Source organism: Bos taurus, chromosome 10 (assembly GCF_002263795.3).
Source record: "Bos taurus isolate L1 Dominette 01449 registration number 42190680 breed Hereford chromosome 10, ARS-UCD2.0, whole genome shotgun sequence".
NCBI lineage: Eukaryota > Metazoa > Chordata > Mammalia > Artiodactyla > Bovidae > Bos > Bos taurus.
This window is the reverse complement of record NC_037337.1, coordinates 17,743,278-17,756,279: the sequence shown is the minus strand read 5'-3', so window position 1 is coordinate 17,756,279 and position 13,002 is coordinate 17,743,278. Positions and strand designations below refer to the sequence as shown.

At 41.9% G+C, this 13,002-nt stretch overlaps 1 protein-coding gene across 4 annotated transcripts in view; it reads right to left on the bottom strand.

Moving 5' to 3' along the window:
* The window catches only part of LRRC49 (leucine rich repeat containing 49), a 157,607-nt gene that overhangs the window by 138,764 nt on the left and 5,841 nt on the right, over nucleotides 1–13,002 (bottom strand). For 3 of the 4 annotated variants that reach the window (XM_005211301.5, XM_005211300.5, XM_024997452.2), the window contains 3 exons: nucleotides 11,251–11,448; nucleotides 10,826–10,928; nucleotides 9,240–9,443 (listed from right to left, as the gene is read on the bottom strand). In XM_005211301.5, coding sequence (XP_005211358.1) covers nucleotides 9,240–9,443; nucleotides 10,826–10,928; nucleotides 11,251–11,448 — 505 coding nt within the window. 4 annotated transcript variants of the gene reach the window in all.

Below are 13,002 nucleotides of genomic sequence, written 5' to 3'. Positions count from 1 at the left end.
TCTCCATTGATTTAATTGTAATGTTAAAGATGCAGTCCCACTGGGGGAAATGTTCCAAAGACAGCTTAAAAGTGCTATCTTTAGGAAAGAACAATTCTACTTCTACGAACTTTAGCACAAGGCACTTATTTAAGGCAATTTCCTTCACCTTAGAATACAACTTAAAGCCCTCACCTCAGTCCTCAAGGCCCTAAACTGCCTGGCTGACTCTTCCTTTAGCTTATCTCCTTCCATGGCTTATCTCCTTCTCAGGCTTACCCACTCACTCTGCTCCAGCCACAGGGGCTTTCTTGCTATCTCTAACTTGACAAACTCATTTCTGCCTTGGGGTGTTTACCCTTGCTGTTCCTTCTTCCTTAATGTTCTTCCACCAGAACTTCACATGGTTCAGTCCTTCCCATTATTCAAGTCTTGGCTCATACATCTTCTCAGAGCAGCCTTTCCAGATGACCCTATCGAAAAGAGCTCTGTCTTCCTTTCCACCACTCACATCATAGCCAAATCCAGAATTGTATTACCAAAAGCAATCCAACCCAGTTTAAGTTATAAAAATATTTATCATACACCTATTATGTTCTGTTGCAGTGTGACTCTTCTTCCTCTCACCCTTATCTCCCCACACCACCCCCTGCCCACACTACTCCATTAGGACCAAAGCCCCCTCTCAGTCTCCTCTCTCACACCTCTCTCCTCGCTGACACGGATTATTTACTGTCTGAGCCACCAGGGAAGCCAAAATAATAAAATATATTTAAGTAAAAAACAGATCACATAAAAACAAATTTTTAAAACTTACATGTGAGTATAGAATGGTGTATTCAGTATTGATAACCAATGCTTGGAAACAAGGCAAAGGGGTGAATGATGGTCCTTTCGGTGTTGTATCAGAGCACTGTCAACAGACCTACCTAAGGATCATCTATTTACAACTGACTAGCGCCCAAACCGGAGAAGGCAATGGCACCCCACTCCAGTACTCTTGCCTGGAAAATCCCATGGACGGAGGAGCCTGGTAGGCTGCAGTCCAAGGGATCGCTAAGAGTCGGACCTGACTGAGCGACTTCACTTTCACTTTTCACTTTCATGCATTGGAGACGGCAATGGCAACCCACTCCAGTGTTCTTGCCTGGAGAATCCCAGGGATGGGGGAGCCTGGTGGGCTGCTGTCTATGGGGTCGCACAGAGTCGGACACGACTGAAGTGACTTAGCAGCAGCAGCAGCAGAGCCCAAACTCTGTAAGTTATATACTAAGTTGTAAAAAACTAGTAAGATACCAATGTGACCTGAAAGCTTTTACTTAAAAAGAAATTCTCCCATCAAATGGAAGTGAACTAGAAAAAGACAAGGCCCACTCATCACTCAGCAACTACAGACCTCTAGGGACATACCACAGCTTGTCTCTGCAGGCCACATTATGTGCTGATGTTAGAATAAGGACCCCACTACAGGATCTATATGAGGCTTCTATACCTGGCTTCTCAGGTGTCAAAGACAAATCCTTAAGTGAGATACTTCAAGAAATCAAAAGCAAAGGAATATGGAATTCCAGGGTCTAGTAGAAAATTCTGTTATCTGTAGAACTGGGAGATCACGAGAAAACCCAGCAAAGTTCTGGTCATGAGCCTGTGAACATCAGGGTACCAGAAGATCTCCGAAAGGTAAACAGAGGATATAGAGAGTAGAAGAGTTAGACGGGAAGGACTTCAACAGCAAAGTGGTATGGAGGGGTTGGGAGTTCTTTGGTAGCAATGTAAACTTCACATATGGAAGCTGAGCAGGATCTTTCTATCTTTGGAGCAGAAATCTTTTTTGGATCTGCTTGAATTTAAAGGCATATGGTTGCACTGGATTCTCATATGTGGTTCCACTGCCTTGGACTCAAAGACTGCAGTGCTTTGAGACGTGCGAGGGAGTAAATGTCATTGATTTAACCAGCAGGGGGCAACTAGTCACCAAGAACGAACACAAGGAGACAGGGCGGTGGATGTGTGTCTCTTCTTCAGCAATCCTCAGCCGGGTTGGCCTAATATCCACTAAAGTACTGGCTCAGTACAGATCTGCATCTTCTAGGCTCACAGGCTCCTTGCTGTGACTAAGACAGCTGTGACTAAGTCAGCTGACTGGAGAACAGGAGGAATAGGTCAGAATTGCTTGTACTGATACTTCAAAAATATGCAATTTGGGAGAATGTGGAAAGTAGTCTTCTGACACATTTTTTTTTTACTCCAGAACACTAAAAGTTTTAGAACTATTTAATAGCTACTTTCTTTACGTGAAAAATAAAGTGTGAGCAAAAGTAAACAAAAAACAGATGGAGGAATAGAAAGAGAAAGACAGACTTGTATCTTCAAAGAACAAAATATTAAAAATATATATATATTTCCAAGAAGCCAGATAAACTGAAAAAAAGAGACAGGAATGTGGAGAAAAGAAAACCTTCATGCACTGCCGATGGGAATATAAATTGGCGCAGCCACTAAGAAAATGTTATGGAAATTCCTCCAAAAATTTGAAATGGGGGACTTCCCCATTGGTTCAGTGGTTAAGAATCTGCCTGTCAGTGCAGGGGACACAGTTTGACCCTAGTGCAGGAAGACACCACACGCCACGGGACAACCAAGCCTGAGCGCCACAACCACTGGCCCCACGCTGTAAAGCCCATGTGCTGCAACCACTCAAGCCCACATGCCAAGAGCCTGGCTCCACACCCAGAGAAGCCACCACCGTGAGAAGCGCTTGAACCACAACAAACAGTAGCCCCCACTCACGGCAACCAGAGAAAGTCTGTGCACAGTAATGAAGATACAGCTCAGCCACAGAGAAAGAAAGAATTCTAAAAAAACTTAACATGGAACTACTATATGATCCAAAAAGTCCATTTCTGGGTATATATCTGAAGAGAAAAGCACCACTTAAAAGATACGTGCACCCCTATGTTCATTGTAGCGTTATGTACAATAGCCACAATATGGAAGCAACCCAAGTGCCCATCAGTAGGTGAATCGATAAAGATGTAGTGTATATATACATGGAATATTACTCAGCCATAAAAAAATGGAAACCCTGCCTTGTGAAACAACATGGATAGACCTGGAAGGTATAATGCTAACTGAAATACATCAGACAGAGAAAGGCAAAATACCATATGATTTCACTAATATGTAGAAACCAAAAAACACAAGAAAACAGAAATGGTTGTAGAGAACAAACAGGTGGTTGCCAGAGCGGGTACTGAGAAAGAAATAGGTGAGGGAGATTAAGAGACACAAATTACCATTTGCAAAATGAATGAGTCATGGGTATGAAATGTATTGTGTGAGGAAGATAGTCAATAATTATGTAATATCTTTGGTGAGAGATGGTAACTAGACTTACTGTGGTGATCACTTTGAAATGTAAACAAATATCAAGTCACTACATTGTGTAACAGGAACTAACAGAGATTTGGAGGCTGATTATATTCATAAACAAACAAAATCAGGGAAAGAAAGCAGATTCGTGGTTACCAGGGGCAAGGAAAGTTATGACCAACCTAGACAGCATATTGAAAAGCAGAGACATTACTTTGCCAACAAAGGTCCGTCTAGTCAAGGCTATGGTTTTTCCAGTGGTCATGTATGGATGTGAGAGTTGGACTGTGAAAAAGGCTGAGCGCCAAAGAATTGATGCTTTTGAACTGAGGTGTTGGAGAAGACTCTTGAGAGTCCCTTGGACTGCAAGGAGATCCAACCAGTCCATTCTGAAGGAGATCAGCCCTGGGATTTCTTTAGAAGGAATGATGCTAAAGCTGAAACTCCAGTACTTTGGCCACCTCATGCAAAGAGTTGACTCATTGGAAAAGACTCTGATGCTGGGAGGGATTGGGGGCAGGAGGAGAAGGGGATGACAGAGGATGAGATGGCTGGATGGCATCACCGACTCGATGGACCTGAGTCTAAGTGAACTCTGGGAGTTGGTGATGGACAGGGAGGCCTGGCGTGCTGCAATTCATGGGGTCACAAAGAGTCAGACACGACTGAGCGACTGAACTGAACTGAGGCAGGGAATAGGTGAGAGGAGGGGGAACTGGATGAAGGCAGTCAAAAGACACAAATTTTCAGTTATGAGATAAATAAGTATACTAGGGACATAATGTACAATCAGTTCAGTTCAGTCGCTCAGTCATGTCCGACTCTGCAACCCCATAAACCGCAGCACACCAGGCCTCCGTGTCCATCACCAACTCCCGGAGTTCACCCAAACCCATGTCCATTGAGGCGGTAATGCCATCCAATCTCATCTTCTGTCGTCCCCTTCTCCTCCTGCCCTCAATCTTTCCCAGCATCAGGGTCTCTTCCAATGAGTCAGCTCTTTGAATGAGGTGGCCCAAGTATTGGAGTTTCACCTTCAACATCAGTCCTTCCAATGAACAACCAGGACCGATCTCCTTTAGGATGGACTGGTTGGATCTCCTTGCAGTCCAAGGGACTCTCAAGAGTCTTCTCCAACACCACAGTTCAAATGCATCAATTCTTCGGCGAGCAGCTTTCTTTAGAGTCCAACTCTCATATCCATACATGACTACTGGAAAAACCATAGCCTTGACTAGATGGACCTTTGTTGACAAAGTAATGTCTCTGCTTTTTAATATGCTGTCTAGGTTGGTCATAACTTTCCTTCCAAGGAGTAAGCGTCTTTTAATTTCATGGCTGCAGTCACCATCTGCAGTGATTTTGGAGCCCCCCAAAAAATAAAGTCAGCCACTGTTTCTACTGTTTTCCCATCTATCTGCCATGAAGTGATGGGACCAGATGCCATGATCTTAGTTTTCTGAATGTTGAACTTCAAGCCAACTTTTTCACTCTCCTCTTTCACTTTCATCAAGAGGCTTTTTAGTTCTTCTTCATTTTCTGACATAAGGGTGGTGTCATTTGCATATCTGAGGTTATTGATATTTCTCCTGGCAATCTTGATTCCAGCTTGTGCTTCTTCCAGTCCAGCATTTTTCATGATGTACTCTGCATAGAAGTTAAATAAACAGGGTGACAATATACAGGCTTGACCTTTTCCTATTTGGAACCAGTCTGTTGTTCCATGTCCAGTTCTAACTGTTGCTTCCTGACCTGCATACAAATTTCTCAAGAGGTAGGTCAGGTGGTCTGGTATTCCCATCTCTTGAAGAATTTTCCACAGTTTATTGTGATCCACACAGTCAAAGGCTTTGGCATAGTCAATAAAGCAGAAATAGATGTTTTTCTGGAACTTTCTTGCTTTTTTCATGATCCAGCAGATGCTGGCAATTTGGTCTCTGGTTCCTCTGCCTTTTCTAAAACCAGCTTGAATATCAGGAAGTTCACGGTTCACATATTGCTGAAGCCTGGCTTGGAGAATTCTGAGCATTACTTTACTAGCGTGTGAGATGAGTGCAATTGTGTGGTAGTTTGAGCATTCTTTGGCGTTGCCTTTCTTTGAGATTGGAATGAAAACTGACCTTTTCCAGTCCTGTGGCCACTGCTGAGTCTTCCAAATTTCCTGGCATATTGAGTGCAGCACTTTCACAGCATCATCTTTCAAGATTTGAAATAGCTCAACTGGAATTCCATCACTTCCACTAGCTTTGTTCATAGTGATGCTTTCTAAGGCCCACTTGACTTCACATTCCAGAATGTCTGGCTCTAGGTCAGTGATCACACCATCGTGATTATCTGGGTTGTGAAGCTCCTTTTTGTGCAGTTCTTCTGTGTATTCTTGCCACCTCTTCTTAGTATCTTCTGCTTCTGTTAGATCCATACCATTTCCGTCCTTTATCGAGCCCATCTTTGCATGAAATGTTCCCTTGGTATCTCTAATTTTCTTGAAGAGATCTCTAGTCTTTCCCATTCTGGTGCTTTCCTCTGTTTCTTTGCACTGATTGCTGAGGAAGGCTTTTTATCTCTCCTTGCTATTCTTTGGAACTCTGCATTCAGATGCTTATATCTTTTCTTTTCTCCTTTGCTTTTCACTTCTCTTCTTTTCACAGCTGTTTGTAAGGCCTCCTCAGACAGCCATTTTGCTTTTTTGCATTTCTTTTCCATGGGATGATCTTCATCTCTGTCTCCTGTACAATGTCACGAACCTCAGACCATAGTTCATCAGGCACTCTATCAGATCTAGGCCCTTAAATCTATTTCTCAGTTCCACTGTATAATCATAAGGGATTTGATTTAGGTCATACCTGAATGGCCTAGTGGTTTTCCCTACTTTCTTCAATTTAAGTCTGAATTTGGCAATAAGGAGCTCATGATCTGAGCCACAGTCAGCTTCCAGTCTTGTTTTTGCTGACTATATAGAGCTTCTCCACCTTTGGCTGCAAAGAATATAATCAGTCTGATTTTGGTGTTTACCATCTGGTGATGTCCATGTGTAGAGTCTTCTCTTACGTTGTTGGAAGAGGGTGTTTGCTATAACCAGTGCATTCTCTTGGCAAAATTCTATTAGCCTTTGCCCTGCTTCATTCTGTATTCCAAGGCCAAATTTGCCTGTTACTCCAGGTGTTTCTTGGAGAAGGAAATGGCAACCCACTCCTGTGTTCTTGCCTGGAGAATCCCATGGACGGAGAAGTCTGGTGGGCTGCAGTCCATGGGGTCGCACAGAGTCGGACATGACTGAAGCAACTTAGCAGCAGCAGCAGCCAGGTGTTTCTTGATTTCCTACTTCCTACTTCCCCAACCCTGCAGCAGACCACTGCCAACCCACGCCTCTGTCGGAGACTGCTGGACACTGACAGGCAAGTCTGGGTCAGTTTCTTGTGGAGTCACTGCTCCTTTCTCCTCGGTCCTGGTGCATATAAGGTTCTGTTTGTGCCCTCCAAGAGTCTGTTTCCCCAGTCCTGTGTAAGTTCTGGTGGCTCTACAGTGGGGTTAAAGGCAACCTCCTCCAAGAGGGCTTATGCCATACCCAGGTCTGCTGCACCCAGAGGCCCTGCCCCTGTGTCAGGCCACTGCTATCTGTATCTTCGCAGGAGACACTCAAACACAGTTCTGGCTCAGTCTCTGTAGGGTCTCTAGGTCCCGGTACACACAAGGTTTGTTTGAGCCCTCTGAGAATCTCTGGAGGGTAAGGGGTTTGATTCCAAATGCAATTTCACCCCTCCTACCATCTTGCTTATGGCAGACACCACCCTTATAGCAGAAAGCAAAGAAGAACTAAAGAGCCTCTTGATGAAAGTGAAAGAGGAGAGTGAAAAAGTTGGCTTAAAAGTCACATTCAGAAAACTAAGATATCTGGTCCCACCACTTCATGGCAAACAGATGGGGAAACAGTGGCAGACTTTATTTTCTTGGGCTTCAAAATCACTGCAGATGGTGACTGAACCCATAAAATTAAAAGACACTTGCTCCTTGGAAGAAAAATTATGACCAACCTAGACAGCATATTAAAAAGCAGAGACACTACTTTGCCAACAAAGGTCCATCTAGTCAAGGCTATGGTTTTTCCAGTAGTCATGTATGGATATGAGAGTTGGACTCTAAAGAAAGCTGCTCGCCGAAGAATTGATGCATTTGAACTGTGGTGTTGGAGAAGACTCTTGAGAGTCCCTTGGACTGCAAGGAGATCCAACCAGTCCATCCTAAAGGAAATTAGTCCTATATTTTCATTGGAAGGACTGATGATGAAACTGAAATTCTAGTACTTTGGCTACCTGATGCAAAGAACTGATTCATATGAAAAGATCCTGATGCTGGGAAAGATTGAAGGCAGGAGAAGAAGGGGATGACAGAGGATGAGACGGTTGGATGCCATCACTGACTCAATGGACATGAGTTTGAGTAAACTCCGGGAGTTGGTAATGGGGATGCCTGGCGTGCTGCAGTCCGTGGGGTCACAAAGAGTCGGACCAACTGAGGGACTGAACTGAACTGTCTTGCTGGGGCTTCTCCTTTGCCCTTGGTCATGGGGTATCTTTTTTTTGACAGGATCAGTATCAAAGTCTGCAAGTGTTCAAATCCCTTATGTGAAATGGTAGGGCATATGTAGACTTTAAATCACCTCTAGACTACTCATAATATGTACCACAATGTAAATGATACATAAATAGTCTCCAGGAAGACAGTAAACTCAAGATTTACTTTTTTGGAACTTTCTGGAATATTTTTTTCAAGTGTTTTTCGATCCTCAGTTGAATCTGTGGATGAAAAACTGGATACAGATAGCCAACTATAATTTGACAGTCACAAAGTATCAAATGCCCACCCTTAGTTAAGCACTGAGAAGAATTACAAGTGAAACACATAAGCTTAATGTGAATACACATATTTAAAATATAGCCTGCTGCTGCTACTGCTGCTACGTCGCTTCGGTCGTGTCCGACTCTGTGGGACCCCAGAGACGGCAGCCCACCAGGCTCCCCTGTCCCTGGGATTCTCCAGGCAAGAACACTGGAGTGGGTTGCCATTTCTTTCTCCAATGCGTGAAACTGAAGTCGCTCAGTCGTGTCCGATTCTTAGCGACCCCATGGACTGCAGCCTACCAGGCTCCTCCGTCCATGGGATTTTCCAGGCAAGAGTACTGGAGTGGGGTGCCATTAATAGAACATTAAGGCCAAAGTCTGTTATTTACTCCCACATATGATATGGCTCTGGAAAGCAATGGAAATAATATGCACTTAATAATGCTATGGGCTTCCCAGGTGGCGCTAGTGGTAAAGAAGCCACTTGCCAATGCAGGAGACATAAGAGAATTGGGCATGATCCCTAGGTTGGGAAGATCCCCTGGAGGAGGGCATGGCAACCCACTCCAGTATACTTTCCTGGAGAATCCCTTGGACAGAGAAGCCTGGTGGGCTACAGTCCATGGGGTCACAAACAGTTGGACACAACTTCGGCTTCCCTGGTGGCTCAGATGGTAAAGAGTCCACCTGCAAAGCAGGAGACCTGGGTTCAATCCCTGGGTTGAGAAGATGCCCTGGAGAAGGGAAAGGCTACCCACTTCAGTATTCTGGCCTGGAGAATTCCATGGACGGTATAGTTCATGGGGTGGCAAAGAGTCAGACATGGCTGAGTGACTTTCACTTTCAATAAATGTTATTTGGTTTGAATAACTGTCAATATGAAACTCATAAAACAAATTATAAATGAATCTTAATCCAAACAGTCTTTCAAAAACATTAGTCTGTTAGGTTCTTAAGTTTTATTCAATGTTGAGTTGCTATCTAGAGACCACAAGAGGACTCAACGTTAGTCCTAAGTATAACAAACAGTGACTGATCTATAACAATTACCTGTTTTTCCCCAACAGAAGGACACGGAGGGATCTCAGAGTAGAAAGTCCACTAATTTCTTCAATTTGATTATCATATAGATCCAAGAATATTAGCCTCTGAAGATTGGAGATATTCTGGATCTGAGTTATAGAATTGTGCTGAAAGTTCAGGAGACGAAGGTGCTCTTCCCCGTCAATAATAGGACACACGGTCAGCTTCTGCCTAGAAAACATGTTTAAAGTTAGTAAGGTTCTGATTCAGCAGTCTGCCTCTTCTCAAGAATATTAACAGTAGTATCTTTATGTGCCCACGCCATGAGAAGAAGAAAAACAGAACCACTTCTTGCCTTCATGAACCAAGCATTCTAGATCTAATTGTAAATCACTCATATAAAAACTGATATACTTTGGCAAGGGTAGTTATTAAAATTAAGTCTAGCTCTCATAGTATTAAAAAAAAACTCCAGTATTAATTATTTCATATAAAGTTAACCATCAGAAAACACTCAGTGTAACTGCCTTCTGTGGGAAAGGTTGAGATGATTCAAGGAACCATGTCACATAACCAGAGAAATGCGCTTGCCATTAACCCACTGATATAAACACTGCTCAGGCATTGCTAAGCTAGAAAGTTTGCTTAACGCCCTGCTGTTACATATGTACTGCTGAGCTATAGGTATGCACAGCAGAGAAGGTTTCTCTGCAGAGAAGGTTTCTCTGCTGGTTATAACACTAAGGTAAGGTTGAAATCCTTCATCCACCATTCTACTGAAGATACTTTGCTAGATTTAAAGATAGGGATTAAGTCCTAAACACACTTATTCATTCAAGATTTCTTAAGGGTTTATTTTGTCCAGGGCTTTGTTTTAGGTGCTGAAGATACAGAATTGAACAAAACTCCCCATGTCTGTGGAGTTTACATTCTACTGGGAGGAGACAAACAATGAACGACAATAAATATGCTAAGTTAAATATTTAATGTGTGAGAGGGAGATAAGTGCTGAGAAGAAAAGCAGAGAAAGGTGCTGGAACTGTCAGGGTTGAAGGAGTTGCTGCTTTGGAGAGTAGGGGCAAGGAAGGCTGTCCCTGTATGGTGACCCTGGAGGAAAGGTCTGATGGAGGTAAGAAAGTGAGCCTACTGACACATGGTGAAGTAGCATTCCAGGCAGAGGGAACAGCAAACGCAAAACTCCTGAGGTTTAAGCGCTCTTGGTGTATTCAAGGAGCAGGTATGCAGTAGCAGGGTGAGTGAAGGCCAGACCAGGAGCAGGTGAGGTCAATAAGGTAAAGGGGAACTCAACTTAATAGTGCTGAGAAGCCCATTGGAGGAGTGTATTTTGAAGTTTTTTTCCCTATCCTAAAACCCATTTTTATCAATGTCATATTTTAGAACCTCTATAGTACTCTTTTGGAGTATAGTCAAGCTCCTTTACATTACACAGATATAAAATTTCTCTGCATACTCCTGGAAGGATAAATTTTAAATTGGCAACAGTGATTATCCCTAGGTAGGAGAACTAAAAGGTTGAAAAACAAGGGGGAGGAAGAGAGACTTTTGTACCTTTCAAATCCTGTAGTCAAAAAAATTAAATAAGTTGTCCTCACCTTTCTAGGGTCAACCTGTCTGAGTAAAGAATCTTCTCTTCAGAAGAACGTTGGAGAATGGGAAATGAAGGCATTGATGAGCTCACCAAATTAATATGATCACCTATTAAAAACAATATACAAATTACTTGAATAAGAAAAATCTTTCAGATTTTGAAACTTATATTTGGAGAATTTTGGCACCTACCAATATCCTTTCTAGAAAACACAGCTTCTATAGCTCTCTGTATCTGAAACTAAAGTTCAGCTTGTTTTCCTCCTCAGGTCTAAACTACATGTTCTGTACATATCAAATAATTTTTCCCTTGTCTTTAGATTGGTTGAAAGTACAGGACTACTCTAGTGCTACATTTATCCCTTATAATCCTGACTCCTAATACTATATCTTAACTCTCTTGTAACTGAGATGATAGTTCCCTCATTACCAGATACATTGGGGCCAGCACTATGACAGCCCTGCCGGATTCTGGACTTTGAAGGTGTCTGAATGGAAGAATCTCCAAATGCTGATAAGGAGCTCGTGGCAGCTTTCATTTCCAGCCCACATAGTTCTGTCACATTTGTTGTGGATGAGATGCAGGATGATTTATTATGAGGCGAAGGACTTATTACTCTTCCATCTCCTTCAAAATATCAAAACATTTATCACAAAGCTACACAGCACATGACTTTAGAGAAATATAGAGAAAGTAGTTTTGGATAGCAAATGTAAATCTCGAATCATCCTTTTTTTCTTTGTATGTTCGGCTACTATTGGTAGAGAATATTGCAGAGACCCAAGTGGAGTCAATAAATCTTGTACATTTGCAGTTAGGTTTTTAGTTAGGGTCTAACAGGTATTCGACACCCGTATGAGACTTATAAGCTGTTGGTCTGACGTTGTCCCTGCCGTTAAGTAGCTTTCAATCTAGTGGGCATAGGAAAGTAATAAACCATACAGAACAACGTGCACAAAATGCAGAAGGAAAAACAATACCTATTTATATATTCACACATTAATGTGTCTGGGTAGTTTTCACTTAAAGAAGATCACAGATGGGTTTCAGTGGAGGTGGATATTAAGATATATTCTAAAGACCTAGAAAAATGTAGAATAGTTAATAAAAGATGCTGAGAAGCTCCAGAAATGAAGTAAGACTTGAGAAATGGGTCAAAGGTACCAATTTGAACACCAGAAAAAACTATTTTCTTCTACCAAGAGAAAATTTCCTGAAAGCAGCAACTGATGTTGATGGAAGCAAAAAGCAATAAAATAGAACCTAAAGTGCCACAGAATTCTACTGCTTAAACTGACTGATAAGACAAAAAGATAAAGCTAAATATAGGAAGCTATCATTCTTTGGGAGGCCATCTTAAAATCAAGTTCCATACATATCATGTTAAAGAGCTGTAAAGCAATGGTATTTGCTAACTTCTCCAGGTGTGCAAGATATATACCAAAGGGCACATACCTGGCTTATTGAACAAAATATTAGTGTTCACACCCCACTTTTTTGAGTATCATGAAATATCAAGATAATTAACAATGATGTTCTAGAGTACAAGCATTCAGAACAAAGATCATATTCATAAATGAGCTGGTCTTGTGACATGACCAGTTGCTAGCAAAATACCCAAGCAACCATAAGTCAGTAAACTGATTTGGAAATCAAAAACTGAATAGTTAAAAAAAACAAAAACTAGAGTAAGGATTAACTGGTTAAGGATTAACTGGTCAGCTAAAAATAATAGAGGAAAAACTCCAAACAATAAACAGCCTTGATTTCCCTTGTTAGTGTCAGAGTTAGGTTTTTAAAATTACTTTGTTAAGGCTTCAACCAGTGCTCAATTTAGAAAGCAAATTTAAATTTAATAAGACTTGGGATGTAGAGGCAATAATCAAGGAGTAAATTTCACTTACAGTCAGTGAATAAAGGAATTTCATCCTCACTCTTTCCACCTCTTATTATGCACAGAAGTCAAAATCACAGTCTGCATGATGAGCTTACTATCATGATCAGTATAACATACATCTTACAATAAATAGCAGAATACGAGAATGATGAGATAGAAAGGCCTTAAAATACACAAATGACCCTCTAAACAACTGGGGACCAGAATGATCTGCAGTCGAAACATCCACAATAAATACCCACACACATATACATACAGTAGATGTACGTAGCAAACACCCATAC